The sequence below is a fragment of the Leptinotarsa decemlineata genome, unplaced genomic scaffold (genome assembly GCF_025532065.1).
Source record: "Leptinotarsa decemlineata unplaced genomic scaffold, Ldec_3_MD MMD2_tig00000882_RagTag_RagTag, whole genome shotgun sequence".
NCBI classification, from domain to species: domain Eukaryota; kingdom Metazoa; phylum Arthropoda; class Insecta; order Coleoptera; family Chrysomelidae; genus Leptinotarsa; species Leptinotarsa decemlineata.
In genome coordinates this window covers 3,379,253-3,397,157 of record NW_027412556.1, presented here as the reverse complement: position 1 = coordinate 3,397,157, position 17,905 = coordinate 3,379,253, and the positions used below count along the sequence as shown (strand labels likewise).

Here is a 17,905-nt window from a genome sequence, read left to right as displayed (position 1 = left end):
ATTTCCTGTAACCGAATTAACCCTGATTGCATTTTATGAAACTTCTCAAAAGGTATGTTCAATCAGTCATTTTGACATTAATATTAACAAATGGAATGTCGTTTCTTAGCTGTGCAAAATTTTCATTTGTCAGATTTTTAATGAAAGTTAAATTCAAAGGTCTGTTGATCATTTATAGCGAATTCAAATTCATCACATAACTAAAAATGAAGCAAAAGCTTTTTAATAATGAAAAAAGTTTTACTGATTCGTGAGTGAAGATCTACTTGTAGTAAACTAATCGTGCCATGGGAAATAATATAGTTTTCCGTGAATAGAAAAATTGAAAACAACTAGTTCTGTGGTATAATATTACCATAAAATCTGTTTGGAATCAATTGTAAGATTAAAACCAGTCTGATTGTGTACTTAGTTCTTGACAGTAATACCTGATTCACTAACGATTATGATAACATTTTCTGCTTCTAACATTTTTTCTTCTCTTTTTGAACTTATTTCTCATACATTACTGCTACTTTCGTAACAACGCTTCAGTGATAATTTTCAATTACTTTTCACTTGTTACTCACACTGATAATTATATGCACTGCATGTGAATAATCACAGCTTTTCACGCTGTTTTGTATATAAAATAATCCAAAGAATTTTTGAATGCATCCATTCACTGAATGATGGCTTTTGACTGTCACCTATATTCTAATTTCTATAAAGAGTTGATTCAGCTGATTGTGACAGATTTCATCAATAAAGTATTTCGAACAACTAAATTATTAGAATATTGTGAATGATAACACCTAACGCCTTACTTAGAAGTAATGATTAATTATTATCACCTATTATCACAAATTTTTCAACGAAAAAAGGTGGTATCATTTAACAAGGTTCTCTAACTATAATGTCTCTGGAAGTAATAACAGAAAATTCAGTGGGACTCTTTGCTTCATCTATAGACAACTACTCAGATAGAAAGTCAGATGATTGATAGTGATTCTTCTCAATTTTCATTTGTGATCCCAAGTACTATTGAAACATAACCATACAGCCACATCTTTGATTGCTTATTGCTATCCCAAGGGAAAAAATCAGTTGATGCTATATACTCTTGTCATTGATAGCAATGGAATGTTTGGTGATTTTTGAATAGGCTGCCCCTCCGGTTGGAAAAATTGAGTCTACTTACACATTTTGACGCGTAAACTACGAATCCGAATGGAAAAAGTGGTGCTCTCTATTATTTTCAGAGTAACAGCCCTCTGAATTTCTAAAGTAGTTTCAAGGTCAAGTGGTAACCTTGACTTCGAAACGACCTTGGATCACGTCACACGGCCTTGACTAGACTTCAGATAGCTTCAGCTTTGACCTTGGATGGCCTTAAACTGCGTCATATGACCTCGATAATCCATGTTGAAAGTCATTCAGGGTCACATTTTTTGTTAAACCTTGATCATCATGAAGATCATTCAAGGTCAAATCCCTGACTCAACCTTGAAGATGACCTTCGTTTCTCCACCATAAACTCTTGGCCTTGAATGGCTACACTTGACTTTGAGCTAGGTGCGCGTCATTTGACCTTGTTATTATGTTGCGGTTTCGTTGGTGGAAATCCGTCTCAACGTTAGGTCACTGCTAATAATAAACAACATTGTTCTTAGAATGTGACATAACAGGTAGTTTTTGATGCTACTGATCAAGAATGGATTATTCAATATGAGGTATACCCTGCATATAAGCAAAGTCTAGTATTTATTCATTCTGGAAACTATATCCTTGATTGATAGTAGTTTTCTGACGATACAATATTTCTTGAATATCTATAAATGGGGCTCTTTTCTAACTTAGTTACTACGCCTACAGTATTAACTACACATTATACCAACTTTCTTAGAATAACCAAGGTTTGGAGGCTTCAAGATCTTGGACTATTTTTTTAGGAACCTTTTTTGCAGTCGTATAGTTTCTTCTCCTTCAGAAATTCCACATCCTATACATCCGGTTCAAACAAATTGAAGTCGAAAAATTTTCCCAGGATTTATAATATTCCAAATGGAAAACATCTACAAGAGAATCATTATACCATTGAAATTTCCCATAATTTTTCATCTCAAACTACATCAGCTGATAATGGAAATACAGCGAGGGGGGAAAATTTGTTTTCAGAGTCTCACACATTGAGTTCAGTTGCATATATAGTAATCAATTTCACGGATAAGATAAAAAATATTGAAAAGAATCTAGAGTAGTAGTACTGGAAGAATGTAAGCATATATGATTTTTTCGGTCTCTACATTTTCATCAACAACACATTGAAATAATGCGGAGTCAAGAAAATCGTAAGTCATATCTGATATAGAAAAAAGTTAGCAACTCGAGGGAGGGCTTTTGAGTTAGGTTATAATCTCAACCATATAATTGAACATCCAATGAGATCGATCAGTTATAAACTCTTTGAACAAAATAGAGAAGGTATACTTACTATACCGGGGTAAACTGCTTCTGATAGATAGAACACTTCTAGTCAGGAGGTCTCAGTATCTCCTTCCTGGTTCTTATGTTCTTGAGGATTATCTAGAAATACAGAAGTCTGCAAAGGAAACATATTGAGAACTGTTTTGTTTCATTTTGCGTATTGCTTATGTTTTTGGGTGTTCTGAATCCGTGAATGACTTTCAGTTTGTCGTGGACCGTCACGTTTTCTGACAGTGTAGGTATCTAAGTTGAACAAGTTATCATCTCAAAATAAAATACTGAAATACATTTAGTAGTAGGCACTGAATAAAATTTTTCCCAGTCAGACTCCTTTTGGTACATTTTTGTTTGAAGGAAGCATGTGGAAGGTCTCTCTGAAGTGTCTAATAATAGTCTGCCATCATCATCTCTGGTACCTTCCTCCCATCTCCCTAATATTTTGGAGAAATCGTTCACCTTGCTCTTCACTAAAGTAGTGGAGGTGTGAATGAAGAACATCCACGTATTAGGCATCGTAAAGATTGAAATGCTTCTTTGATGATTTGTTTATAGTTTGGGTCTTTTTTATTCGTACTTGTGATAGATACATTGTTTGGAACCTTTGGTGTAGTAATGAATATTACTGGAGTTTTTTCCCAACACCAAACCGTTATTTCAACACCTCAACATGTGTTTCGATCACCAAGTGATCATCTTCAAGAGGAAGATAAAAGTAAAGGATCACTTGGTGATCGAAACACATGTCGAGGAAAAAACTCCAGTAATATTTATATAGTCTTTTTCATTCCCAGACAGTTTTTATATGAACTATTTGAGAGCAATCTACCCTTCTCTCAAAGGATTCGACATGGTTGCGATAAATTGTGGATCAGCCATATAGTCTAGTTCACATGTACTTTTTTTTGTAACATTTTTCAGCCCTGTCCAAAAATTAAATCAAGGTGTCATTCGATTCGTATTTTTGCCTAGAAAGTTTGAGGAAAGGTCCAAAAACGTGCCGATAAAAATTACAAAAGTTATAAACAATTAAGTGAAAAAAAATGGGGCTTTGGTTTTTTCTTAATATCTCGAAAAATTTTCAAAATTTTGAAAATTTGAAAAAAGATTTGAAAAGATCAATGAATTTGCGTAAAAAAGTCCCGACTCCCGAAACTGTATCTCGATTATTCATAATTTTTACTGAGCCCTGAAAATAGAGCCAAAAGCGGGTAGCCTGGCTTCCTCGCGCCTTTCGTCACTCTGACATAAAAACAAAAAAAAAATTTTAAACATATTAAATGTAAATATTAAGGAATGAAAAGATTCATGTAATGTTGGGATACATCAATAAACAATAATCCGCAGTTAAAAAACTTTTATCCCAATTTTAACGTTAATTATAAATTTGTTAATTAATTACTTTTTCTGAATTGAAAGTTAATATAAAAATCCCTATAATTATTAAACTAAAACCCTAGCATTTTTTTTCTTTGGTGAAGTTATCCTTAATAGGCAAAAAAATAGATTACCGTTGCCTAAATGAAAATAAAAAATAGAAAATAACAATAATTTTATAAAAAATACATTACAATTTTTTTTTTCAAATTTTTTATTGTTTCAATGTCTCATGGCTAAAAACTAATTAATAATATTTTTTTAATTTTTCACAGATATTGTTAATAAATTTATTATAAACAAATACATTGTTTATAAGCAATTCGAGAATTTTTTTTTGCATTACGTTAATGGAAAAAATCATGATTTTTAGAAAAAAATATTAAAAAATATTAAAATTAAGGAACCGTTTTTTTTTTCAAATACGAATCGAATGACACCTTGGTCGTAATTTTTGGACAGGACTGAATAATGTCACCAAAAGAGCTAAATCGAGTACATGTGAACTAATAATCCTAATATCTGGCCCAACGAACACACCTTTCTTCAACTCCGCCTCTAAGAGGCCTGGAAACTTTGATATCAACTATTTGAAACAATTTCCATCTCTTGGAAGTGACTTAACAAATTCATCAACCCCAGCTTCATGGGAAGCGGTGGTAGAAGAACTTTATGAGGAGCCACCAAAGTTTCATGAGCTGTTTCGGAGGCCAACACTTTTTGGCGCAGCGATTGTTTTGGTCTCTACTATCCCAAAGACTCAAAAACCAGAGGAATTTGGTTAACTCAGATTGTTGTCTGAGCAACACGCCCAAGATTTTTCAATCACCGCACACTTGCCAATCGTAGTCTTTATATTTGAGTTTGCAAAGAACCAATTCCAGGTTCTTTTAAGTTTCCTCGAGGTGTACGGAATGACCGAGAGGAATGGAGGCTTAGAAACTGCCACCGTGAATCAGAACTGCTTCAAGTCTTCTTTTTGAAGCATCTATGAAAATATGCTCCTGTGCTGAATTCTTTATTCGGAAAGTAATGGTATACATTCAAAAACAGTAATGGGAATGGAACTGTACCTATACATTTATGATTTCAAGTTAGCCAATAAACCCCCCTTTTTTTGGAATACAATTTTACGTTTTGCGAAATAACCTGACGTTCTGGAATGTTTTGAGTGTTTTTTAAGTTTTCAAAACACCTAAATACATAGAAATCAGTTGAAAAACATCCAGACAACTTTTTTGTTGCAGACTTATGATATTGAATATCAGTTTGCTTTTTTCTGATTTCAACTTCTTTGAACATCCCCATATCGTTTTGAATACAAATTTCTGTGTATAAAGCTTTATAGGTACATACCAAAGTATGAAAACTACATAGGCTGGTATTTTTTCCCAATCCCCACTTAATCCTTAGGCTTAGTAATCAGGAGTACCCTCCACATCCTAAGGCTTGTTTGGTTTTTGAGCCGTCTTTATATATCCGTATTGCATTTGTAGCATCTGCATTTGTGTTTTGTTTTATCCTTGACAATAGAACTCTTTTAAGTTTTTCTGAATACGGATGTTTGTCTTCTATGTGCTGGATTGTCCATTGTGTATACAGACATTGAACTGAGAAATATATTTTTTCAACTGGGTGGTGGAATACATCAATGCATGTCTAGGAGATTTAATATTTAGTTACTAATCAGGTACTAGGTACGTGAAGTTATTTCACTCGGTCATACACAATATTAGTCACAAAGTGATGAGAATTAAAGAATCATCAACTACAAAAAGTATTCATATATTATGAAAGGGAAAATAATATTCAAAGAGAAATGGAATATCGGTTATTTTATTACTTATTTTTCAGGTGAAAAACTTCAATGAATATAATTTGTTAGGTATGCCAAAACAAACAGAATATAATAACAATTGAGTTTTTGTTTATTTCAATTGAAATGATTCAAAATGTTTGAATCTTGGTTGGATAGGTCTGCCTTATTCCATTTTTGTTTTCATTTCTTCTTTTACATTGCAAAATGAATTCAAATAGCCCAATCAAAATTTATATAGTAATGAAAAACCAAAATGAAGCACTCTTTAATGGTTTTCCGAGGATTCTAAATTTTCTACACAGATTTCTAATCGAAGCGAATTGATAATGGCGAACAGTCCCTATCATATATTTCAAAATCTATCAATTTGAGATAACTTAGATCTTCAACACTCAAAGAAACAAGGAACCCAAGTCATAATGTGGTATTTTAAACCTCATTTAGACTAAAAAGTCTAATTTTGTTTCTTAAATTCCACGTTTTGGCGTATCTCTCTAATAATATATCAAGAGCCCATAAATCTGGTCACTATGGAGGCTATTCGATGCTTTAAATGTTGGTACAAAGGCACGGTATTATCAAGGTTATTCAATGTTACAACAGTGAGGTATTTCTCCACATTGAACCATAAGTGTTCGTCAGTGTTTAGTCCAGAACATTTCACGGTTCGGTCGCCAGATTTGCGGCTACTTTGTTTCTTTAGGAATATCAGAAAATGTAATTTCAATGACAGAACTGGCGCCTTTAGGTCTGCGTCAAAGAGTTGTCGACTTACTTGATTCCAAATGCCACTTAAATATTTTGGAATAGTTCTGACTTTTGCTTGAGGCGTCATAAATACCGGAAATTAATGTCCTTCTTTCAAAGATCGAAAGGTCCTTGCTCTCTTTGTGGTTGTTAATAATAGTTGTTCCAATGTTTTTGCTCATCATGTAGAATATTTCCAAAAATCAATAAATATCAGAAAGAATCTAATGTCAATAATTCCTCATTGTTTTGAGTCGAAACAAATGAGCAAAATAGCTTCATGGTATATAAATTTATTGAAATACATCAAATATCTGCTGTATACAGATTTTTTTACGTTTCTTCTTAACGAAAAGTAAATCTACTGTAATTATTGAAGTCCCTCATAAACCAAGTTCGCAATTCTCCCATTAAAACAAGTTAACTATCTGTTACGATAAATTCTTTGAATTTTTTTTAGTATAAGCACATTTTATAGAATCTCCAGCTTGTGAAACGACATTCCATTATTCATAACGAGTATCTAATCGACTATTTCGAAACGCCGCGCCGTTCTTTAATTTGACTCACAAATGCCTAATTGAATTGAAATCACGTAGTGCCATTCCCTCATAAATGAGAATCGGTGGTTGAGATATTCGACGATCATTCACAACTGTGAGAAAAAAACAAGAAATGAACCTGAAAGTTTTAGAAAAAATTAAATAATTGTGCCATAATTGTCCAGAACAAAGATGCAACAGCCGCTCGTCTCAATGTCTAATTGAATACGAGTACCATTAAGGAATTTGAATAAATCTTGTTAATGCAAAAATTTATGCGAGAATCCAAAATTGTGATACAGAATTTTTGTTTTTTTTCTATGGTTATTTAGAGGGATATTTTCAAAGTATTATAAAATTTAACAGTTACATTGAAAAAGACAATATTTTTAGGACAGATTAATTTTTGGGAAAGAAAGGTTTCGGCTTTTTACTTTCCATCTTTATACAAAAAAACGAATGCGGTAATTTTCCAAAGCAGAGAAGAAAGCAATTGAATTCAAAACTTCTCGTAATAACTACTTTCCTATAAACATTGAATTGAACGAAAGTCATTTTTCTTTCGTGTAATTGAAAAAAAAGTTCATGATCACCTATTAACTTTCAATTTAGCTTTGCCTTGTTACAGTAGTTACACTGTATTAATCTTTTAAAATTATTTTTTTATGAACTCTTTTCTCATAAAAAACAAAGTTAAGTTAGACTGGAGTGCTACATTAACCATATCTATTCTTATATCTACCTGGTTACTAGAACTCCATGATTTCCAAATAAGAATAGAAAATTCCGTTATTTTTGCTGACCTTTCGATGTGTATTTGAACTCCTGTTTTTGTTTGTATTCAGCGATTCATACTTTTCAAATCGTGTGATTTCCATTTCATATATTTCATTTATATTTTGTTCATTGATGTATAATGAACATCAATTTAAATGTAATTAGCTAAGTTGAATTAGGATTTTACATCGCAAATATTTTCACTGGCAATTTCTCAGGTATAAATCGAAAAATTGTGGGCAATTTGACTTCGAACAACATTGTTCATAACAATTTTTCTCATAAAATCGAAAATAAACATGATAAGGCAATGATAAGATTTTACCCCCTCTGTTTTTTCGGGTATTAATCGAAAACCATCGATCTTGGGAAAAAATTATGGAAACTCAAATTGAAGGAAAATTTATTTCGAACATCTTTTGTAGTAACTATTTTTCGTGTAAAATTGAAAATAAACGAGTTATTCGATAAACAAAAATCAACGAGTCTGCTCCCCAAAGAATTTTGTGAGAAAATTGCCAGTAAAAATGTTTACGTTGCTGGACCCCTTTTCGAGCTAATTTGACTGTGCTAAATGATAATTTCGACTATAAGCAAGCATTACAACCAATATGCAGGTATACCAGCACCCCTATCATTATTATTATTATATTATAAAAACAGAAATCAAGGATGATATCCAGAGTAACTTTCTGAAACACATTAAAAGATAAGACCTCGTTAGTCGTTAGCTCGCACATGTTTCGACTTCTGAGGGTTGTCGTTCGTAGGGGTGCGACAGCTGGTTAACGGCAAAACAAAAAACATTCAGTTTCATTTCTGCAACCATAGAAAAAGTCGAATATAAACAATCACCGAACATCAAAAACCCCAACTAATTTATCACCGGCGCATCTAACCTCTATACATCTCAATCCCCTTAACCGCCATAACAACCCTTTGACCGACTACCTAGGACCTGGTGGACAATCAGTACCGACTCAAGTACAGCCCCTAGGAAACGGTCAGTTTAGGGCTGAATTTGTACCGAGGGTGGTTGGTGAACACCGAATCAACGTCAGTGTCAGTGGAATCCCTACTGCTGGTAGTCCCTACGCCGCAAAAGTCTACGACGTGCAAGCCATTAGAATCACCGAAGCAGCCACTGGCATCGTTGGCAAAGCCGTTACATTTTTAGGTGAGTTTTTTCAAATGAATCTACAGATTGGCCCAGTTCAGCTGAAATATTTTCAGTGGAGGTTTTTTCTTCGACAAAACCCAGAAAAGCATGTCGATTGAAAATATTTCAGGTGGACTGTTTTCCATGGGCCACCTTGTATAATCCTCGATGAGGCTGTCATCGTTATTCGGGTAAATTCAATGGTTCCCAATGCTTCACCAATAAGGGTGGTTGGTGTTTCAAAAATTGTAAAAATAACATTGATATGGAAAAAAACAAAGGAAGTAATCCTGGGTCTCAGTAAGAGGGAGCATTCACTTATCAGCTGTGGGAAAGCCCCAAGAAATAACCTATAGACTACCTTGACGAGGTAATATTTCATTTTCAAGTTGACCTGTATATCATAGAGTAGTTATACGAAGAGTTAGTTAGTTGAACCGTACTCTTAAAACTGTTGCACCTAAGCTTCATTTACTGAAGTAGGTATCCCAATTTAGACCAGTCGAAACCAATAAACGCCAAGAAAATGACTGTAGGGAATTTCCAAGGAAGAAACTGCAACACTAGCTTGAGAAGGGATTCTTTAATATCCATTTTATTCTATCCAATCTAGAGTAGTTTTACGGATAGTGTGTAGAACCGTACTCTTGAAACTGTTTCACCTACGCTCTGTTTACTAAAGTATCATTTAACTTGAACCAGTCAGAACCAGTTATCACCAAGAAAATGACTGAAGGGAATTTCCAAGAAGAAAACCAATAGCACCAGTTTGACGAGGACATCTTTAATATCCAAATTGTTTTGTCTGTCACACAGTAGTTGTATGGAGAACTAGCTGAACCGTACTCTTGAAACTCTTATACCTACTCGTAAGCTGTATTTACTAAGGTATCATTCAATTTTCACCTGTCAGAACCAATCAACTCCAAGAAAATAACTAAGGAATTTCCAAGGAAAAACTACAGCACCATCTCAACGAGGAAAGCTTTAATGTTCATTTTGTTCAATTTGAACAGTACGGATAGTTAGTTGTACCGTTCTCTTGAAACTCTACGCTCTACGCTCTGTTTATTGAGGTTTCATCCAACTAGTACCACTCAGAACTGAGTAACTGAGATAATCTTTAATATCGAAATTGTCATGTCTGTCATACAGTAGTTGCACGGAGAACTAGCTGAACCGTACAAACTATTGAACCTGATTTGAATTCGACAAAAATCCAAAAATGTATCATCAAGATGAACAATCACCCTAGCTTCGGATTCCTTCATTATAAGTTCATCAAGTCGAGCATTTTCAGTGAGAGATGAAGCAGAATCAAGAAGTTAAATCAAAAAGATACCCTGGAGGAGGTTGATTTTTGTACAAGCAAAGTTTGCAATATCTAAACCTTCTCCATGAAATGAATTCCGTATGATAAATTCGAAACACTATTCACAGATAATGCGGCAAACTAAGTAATGAATTATCACACCCAATAAAAGTTACCAGTTGTATGAATATTCGGAAGCAGGACCAATGAAGCAGACTCGAAGATAGCCTTCATGTATCTGAATGCTACGAGGTGATCTTTCATTTCCAAATTGTCCTGTATATCATGGAGTGTTGTACGGAGAGTAATTCGAACCGTACTATTGAAACTGATATACTTAAGCTGTTTTTACTAAGGTATCATTCGATTTGGACCAGTCAAAACCAATCAACGCCAATGAAATGACTAATTGGATGGAATTTTTTCAAAATATTGTAGAAGAGTAACATTTTCTCATAAAATTAAGTATGCAAACGAGAAGAAAAAAGTGCAGTCGTATTTAAAGTATCTGTTAGGAGTCACATATTAAAAGGTAAGACCTCATTATTCCTTAGTTCCACAAGTTTCTCAACTTCTGAGAGTTGTGGTTCGTATGGGGGCGATAGCTGATTAACGGAAAATCAGATTTTAAACAGATTTAAACAGATTTTAAACTTCAAAACGAAAACTTATAGAACAGCAATAATCCTGATTCACAACTGGCAACCCCCCATTATCTTGAGCTCAAAACACGTTCAGTAAGCTTCTTCCAGGAGTGGTTGGAGTAGTTTAGAATCCAAATCTTATTCTGTGAATCATTTTTCCAGTTGAAACAAGCCAAGCAGGTCCAGGAAACCTAGAAGTGACCGTAAATGGCGGTCTAGTTCCAACATCTGCCCAAGCTCAGGGTCCTCACACCTACGCTATATCGTTCACACCCAGAGAAGCTACAGAGCACTCCGTAGATCTGAGATTCAACGGCCAAGACGTTCCGGGTAGCCCATTCAAATGTAACGTGTCTCCCGCTGCGAAGATCATTATCCCGGAGACCCTGGATAAGGTCTCAGTTGGCAAACCTTGCACGTTTGTTGTGGATAGTCCAAACCCTCCTATTGTTGAGATTTTGGGACCTGCTAGACGACCTTTAGTAACCCAGGTAAGGCATTGTACAACCAATTTTAATTAGGTTCAGGTACTACCCAATTTCAATTGGGTTCATTAGTTGATACTTCCATTTGTGAAATTTTGCATGGTTTTCGTTCACAATTATCGAAAGAACTTTGCAAAGCAGCAGCAATAGTGAGTTTGAAAATGTATGAAATGGTTGGATATGGAAAAGTGCAGAACTATTACAGAGGATGTAACTTTAGGGCTTATTTGGCGCAAAAATCTGAAACTGTTAAATCTTCTTTGTACTCTACGTACATGTACGGACCGGCAGCCCAGGTACAACCGGAAGGGAGAACTCTACTTTGGTCCGCAGAACTAAGTACCCGGTAGAATTGATACTTGGTTCCTAGAACACGCGGCAGGAACCTCCACAACCGACCATTCGGAGAGGTCAGAGATATGGTGGTGGTACCCAAACCGACTGTTGATGACTACAATGTCTCCGAACACTTCGAGTGGGCAAGCATACTAAGTAATAGCCCACATGAAGAGGATGAACGGCGAAAATGCATGCTCTATGGTGTGAAATAAAAAAGAAGCATGATGTCCTCTCCACTCAAACTCTAAGATATCATATATTCCATCGTTGGTGATGTTATGTAGCTCCTATCCAACCTGCTAACGAAGCAGTAAAGGAGGGAATTCCTACTCTTGTTGACCACCAGGAGAGACGATAGGTTCACGCAGGAGATACAAAAAGCCCCTAAAGTCGTCACAAGAACTGGAAGGAGCGCATGTAGTGTTTCATGATATTCTTACCGAAGAGACCGACATCTATCATTGTGGTACTTTCCCAAACGGAATTTTGCCCGTTACGAAAATTTGAACAGTGAATACACAGATAAAATTGGCGCCTTGTATCCAATGTGTGTTGGACTTCCACGCCTTAATGCGGCGAATAGTCGATAAACTATGATTTGTCCACCACACTTTGAGTCAAAGCTACTGCTTAATACCAAGCAGTACTAACTTGATAGGTTATGAATCCTAGATATGGCCATGAAGTGTAATGATTTTCTGTTTGTTATTTCTGAGTTTTCTACCTTATTTCAATCCTGAATTGGTAAAGGAGTTCACGATTGATTCCATGGATGAAGAAATTGTTTTTCAATATACAGGTGCAACCTCAAACAAACACCGTAGGCAAGTTCGACGTTACCTTCACACCAATCGACGTTGGCGACCACAGTGTTGAAGTTCGTCTTCAGTCCGACCATATAGAAGGAAGTCCCTTCCTCATCAAGGCTTACGATGCTAACAGAGTAACGGTTACAGACATAACCGATGGAATAGTCGGCAAACCGGTTTCGTTCAGCATCAATGCTTCTCAAGCTGGAGCTGGTAATTTGGAAATTATCGTTGCTGTGGGTGGCAGAAATGTTCCAAATTTCGTACAAAGCGAAGGAAATGCCAGGTTCAAGGTCAACTTCAAGCCGACCGAGGCTGCAACGCATACTCTCAGTGTCAGGTTAGTCCACAAATGTTTTCTAACCTAACTTCTGTTTACTGTTCACAACCCTCTCGCCTTCTTTCATACATATCCCCGAAATTTTCTCCAAGAACTGAAAGATTATATTCTAATTAATCCTGAAATATTTCACACATTTACTTGAAATTATTTTTATTCAGGTTCAATGGACAGCCCGTACCAGGTTCGCCGTTCAACTGCAAAGTTAATCCAGGAAATACGCAGCCTAGAGTTCCAGTTTCTGGTAACGGCATTGAACTGTCTGCAGTAGGACATCCAGCTGAAATCAAGATTGAAGGAGTAACAAGTAATACACAGATTTGCAGTTTGAAAAGTTTTCGGCCATGCCTGTAGGTTAGGTTAGGTTAGGTCCAGGACTTTTTCGCCTTTGGTTTTGGTGAATTATCACTTGAGCGCAAACGTTTGTTAACCTGCTCATGGGGGGTTTGTTCCTCCACCTGAGACAGATTCTGCGTATGCCGCTCCACGCCGTTGCAACACCAAACCTTTTTTTTAAGTTCGGTAATTGGATCAGGAGTTGGGGAGTTGAGAAGCTCTCGCTCCTGAAATAAATTTACAGGGAGGTCAGTTGGAGTCGTAAACTCGACATCCATCTCCTCTGTAGACTCGCTCCTAAACTAAATTTACAGGGAGGTCAGTTGGAGTCGTAAACTCGACATCCATCTCCTCTATAAACTCAGCGTCAGAGATAATTTTTAAGTTTACTCTATCCATAAAAGTCCCACAAGTAGGTAGGAAAAGAAGGTCAATCACGGCAGAGCCCCGCATTACCGTGACAGGGCGATGCTACGACGAGAGGGCGCCCGGTATCTCGAAGGTTCCGTAGAGACAGCTGCTAGGCTCAGTGTCATTCATCCATCGTTCGGATGTCATTCAGTTAGGGAACAACAGAACCACAAGTGATTCTGTCATCACCGTATCCAGCAGGGCTACGTGGAAGCAGGCATCCGATGGCCGGTTTGCTCAACCCCACATCCCAAGCTAATGCACTCGCCAGTGATTCAGGCAGTGAAATATGAACAAGGCCATCCAACCCGTCAGCCATGCCTGTAACTGCCAGCCTCTCACGAGCAACCCTTAGAAGTAGCCATGGAAGCTGGCAATGATAAATAATACTTTCATTATTGTATAAAAACCGGTACAATTTTTAGAATTGTGTTCCATTAATTTTTTGAATGTAGAAATTCAGGCTTCCTTTTGAAACTGTTCGTGGTTTCGGGTTTCCAAAGTCTGAATATACACGGTATATTTCTAAGCTTGGAAGCGATAATACAAAGTTGCCAGACAGTTTCGCTGGTGAAGCGTCAGGAAAAAATTTCGACCAAAATCGGTCCAAGAACCTCGAAACCTCAAACAGTTCCAATAACATTTTCATCTCGAGTTTTACCATATTTTTCATCCAATCTCACTAATTCCGATCTTACGAGGCACATTCTCTAATAGTAATGCTGAAAACATCCTTACTCTCGCAGGATTGCTCAAAGAATAGCTGGCAAAGAATCATTCTAGCAGTAGTTTTTTCTCGTTTTCATGAGTCTACATCAGGTGAAAACTCGTCCAATTCAACCACTTTGGGGCTCGTCTTCAAGGCTTAAATCTCCGCAACGAAATTTCACATACCAACGTCGAACAGTTCGTTCATAAATACTATAATTGCCAAATGCCCGTTGAGAGAAACTTTCATTGCTGCATGGTAGCAATCTGACTTGTCATTTTTCCGAATCTTCGGGAAAAACTGCAGCCTGGACTATACATTACTTGCCTAGTGTGATCCATGTTACCTTTCCCAAGTAAAGTAGCCGTTAACGTACCAATCATACGGTCCTCCATAAAGGCTATGTGCTTCTCTTTTATGTATTAAACACCCATCAACTTTTTCGTTGCCTATGATTTGTTACTGTCCTGGGTGCCCAGTCAATATATTCATATCTGTCAGTCCCCGTAGTTCTTCATGACATTGCAGGACCAGTATCAATTTTACTTTTTGGTTCTTTTATGTCCAAAGTGCAGCTTGAGAACTAAAAAGTGGTACTGTCTATAATATATTGAACTGCTCATTACGAGGAGGCCCTGAAAATATTCCTTTCCAGATCCCACCCTTTACCTGGTTGTGTAGTAACCAAGAGGATATCTGTGACTTTTTACTGAATCATTCAGATCATAATTATACATATTATACATATTCCATTTCGAGTTTAATATACTCGATAACAATAGATATGTGACTGGGAACCACATATCCATTGCATAACAATAGATATGTGACTCCCATCCACATATCTATTGTTATGTTTCTTATCATGAAAAATCACTTCACTTTCCTAGCAGATGCTACATATGGATCCTTTCGAAAGACTGAACTGCACATATATCACGCATATTGTTAATGTGGGTCACAATTTCTTCTCATACTCGTTCTTGGAGAGCTCATCATCCTTACCAGTAACATATTTGTACCTCAATCTCTTTCAAACCCACTTTGATGAAACTCTTTATGGTCTCTTTTATTCAGCAGTGATACTACTTCAATAACTTGGACATACGTAAGGCATCTGAAAAGTTTTCAAATCATTATCAGCAAAACATTTGAATAATTGATAACAGCAACAACTGTCGTGCACCGTTCATCAACCAATTTTATTCACTTGAACCTCTTTTAGGTGGAGAACCTCAGGTAATAGCAACGGCCCCTAGCGGAAAAAACATTCCACAAAACTCATCGTGAACGGAGATACTTACATCGCCAGGTTTGTCCCCGAAACAGTAGGACGACACTCCGTAGCCATCTTGATCAACGACCAGCATGTCATCGGTTCTCCTTTCAGCTGCAATGTGTATGACGTGAGCAAAGTAATCGTAACAGGCCTGCCGGGACGTAAGACTGATATAACAAAGTCCATCAACGAAATCAGCCTGAAGGACATCGGCCCTGCTGAGGTTGGTAAACCTGTAACCTTCAGCGTGGATGCTGCACAAGCAGGAGAAGGGACCTTGGAGCTCGTGGTTTCAACCCAGCACACTACAATTAAAGCAGAGGTGGTAGCCTGTGCTAGGGGTTTATATGACGTCACTTTCGTTCCTTTAACAGCTGAAGACCATTACGTCAACATAACCTTCAACGACATGACTGTGGCAGGGAGTCCTTTCCACTGCACCGTCATTGAGTCCACCCAGTACTTCCAAATTGGAGCTACAGCTTACATCGATTTGCCCAGTGAGAACCACCGTATTGAAATTAGCGATCCCAACAACCACCATGTTAAGTACATCGTGAACAATTACAAAGGAGAGTTCAACTTGACGCAGACTGGAACTTATAGAGTTGATATTCTCAGAGACACTGAGATAGTGGCAACAAGGACGTTGCATGTTTTTGACACGACGAAAATCGACGTGATCAATGTACCGGATGCCGTTTGTCATAGACCTGCCGTCGTTGGAATCAATATGAATAAAGTTGGACCTGGAAAATTGACAGCTGCTGTAAAGGTAAGGTTTTTACATTTACAATTGTGTACAGTGGCTTGCTGCTGATCATCTATTTCGGAATTTGCAGAAACAATATTGACTATCATATCAAAGTGTGAGAAGTTGAGAGTTATTTGTATGTGTAAAATAGGGAGTGTAGACCCACATCACTTAGGCCACATGTGACCCATTGTTCATCCTCTCGAGGAGTTGTCCTTCTGGGTCATCGTCCACCCTGTGGACAGGTCACTAGGAGACATCTCCTTTATAGTTGCAGGTGTAGGCCAAGACTCGCCGAACACACACTCTCTTTGGCAACCTTGAAGTGTCTCACGGTGACCTACGCGAAGATTTTGTAAGGTACAGCGACATGGCTGTCGTTTAGCTTCCCGGACAGGGCCTCCAGCCCCTGGCCGTTCCCCTATCCTCCACATGGGGACGCGCCCGATAGGTAGCCCAACCCACGGGAGTTGAGAGTTATTTCAAGAACATAACCTCTCAATATATTTGTTGGAAGAACTAGCTGTATTTTCTTGATTGTTCTATAAAGTTTACATTTCATAAATTCTTCAATTTCAGGTTGCCAACAGAGATGTAGCACATAGTGTGAGACAGAGTCCTACCAATTCCAACATGTGGGAAGTTGTGTTTCACCCAATTCACGCTGCACCTCATAGAATCACGCTGTTTTATAATGGAGTGCCTAAGTTTGGAGTTTTAGAAGTACCAGTTAAAGGTCCAGGCAACGAACCTTGGTCTGGTGGATTAGGTGAGTCCGATTACAAATATATTGAGTGGTGGGGGAAGGCCCAGAAACGGCTGTAATCTACTACTATCTGATGATCCTGATGGCCAACAGTATAACAATCTTCATGTTGAAAAAGAAAACTGTTGAAGTATCATCTAAATTTTTTCAGGTTTATATCAGGCAAAGGTAGGCAAAGTGAACTCCTTCCACATCGAAACGTTGGGTAGATCAGCAAGAGAGTTCGACGTAGTGGTCAGCGGTCCAACGGGCTCAGCCGTTCCTGTTAGATGTTATCAGACCAAGACTGGAAAACTCCAAGCAGAGTTCACAACGAGGGAAATAGGTCCGCACAAGGTGGAGGTGCTCCACCAAGGCAAGCATCTCAACGGCAGTCCTTTCACCTGTAACAGTTTCGATCCTGATAATGTACGAATCGTTGATATTCCTTCTTCGCAAGGCAATGTCGGAGATAAGGTGTACTTTAATGGTGAGAATTATCATTCCAACAAATACTAAATGATTGTGAATAGGGATCAAAAACTAAAGATACAAAATAATGAAATACTGAACTAGAAAACTGTAATAATGTCACCTATACAATAATTCAAAAACACCATCTCGCTTATTCCAACAGCCTCCGGGTGTGATGGATAATCCGCCATCTGCTGATCAGGTGGATTATTTCTGGAAAGAAATTCGTGAATACCCGCAGCCCATCCCTAATGCAGGTCGAAGCTTCCAGCGGAGAGCTCCGACAGCCTGAGCTAATGAACTGCACAACCCGATGAACCCGGATGACGTTCAGGGAGCCATTGTGGGTTCTAGCAAATGAGCCTGATGTGTTTTTTTTCAGCC

At 37.3% G+C, this 17,905-nt stretch overlaps 1 protein-coding gene across 1 annotated transcript in view; it reads left to right on the top strand.

Annotated features, from left to right (window-relative positions):
* The window catches only part of jbug (filamin-type immunoglobulin domains fbug), a 109,212-nt gene that overhangs the window by 79,954 nt on the left and 11,353 nt on the right, over nt 1-17,905 (top strand). Inside the window, 8 exon segments of the mRNA XM_074174817.1 lie at nt 8,681-8,902; nt 11,003-11,331; nt 12,464-12,813; nt 12,975-13,120; nt 15,495-15,542; nt 15,545-16,323; nt 16,882-17,071; nt 17,220-17,537. Of these exon segments, the coding sequence (XP_074030918.1) occupies nt 8,681-8,902; nt 11,003-11,331; nt 12,464-12,813; nt 12,975-13,120; nt 15,495-15,542; nt 15,545-16,323; nt 16,882-17,071; nt 17,220-17,537 (2,382 nt within the window).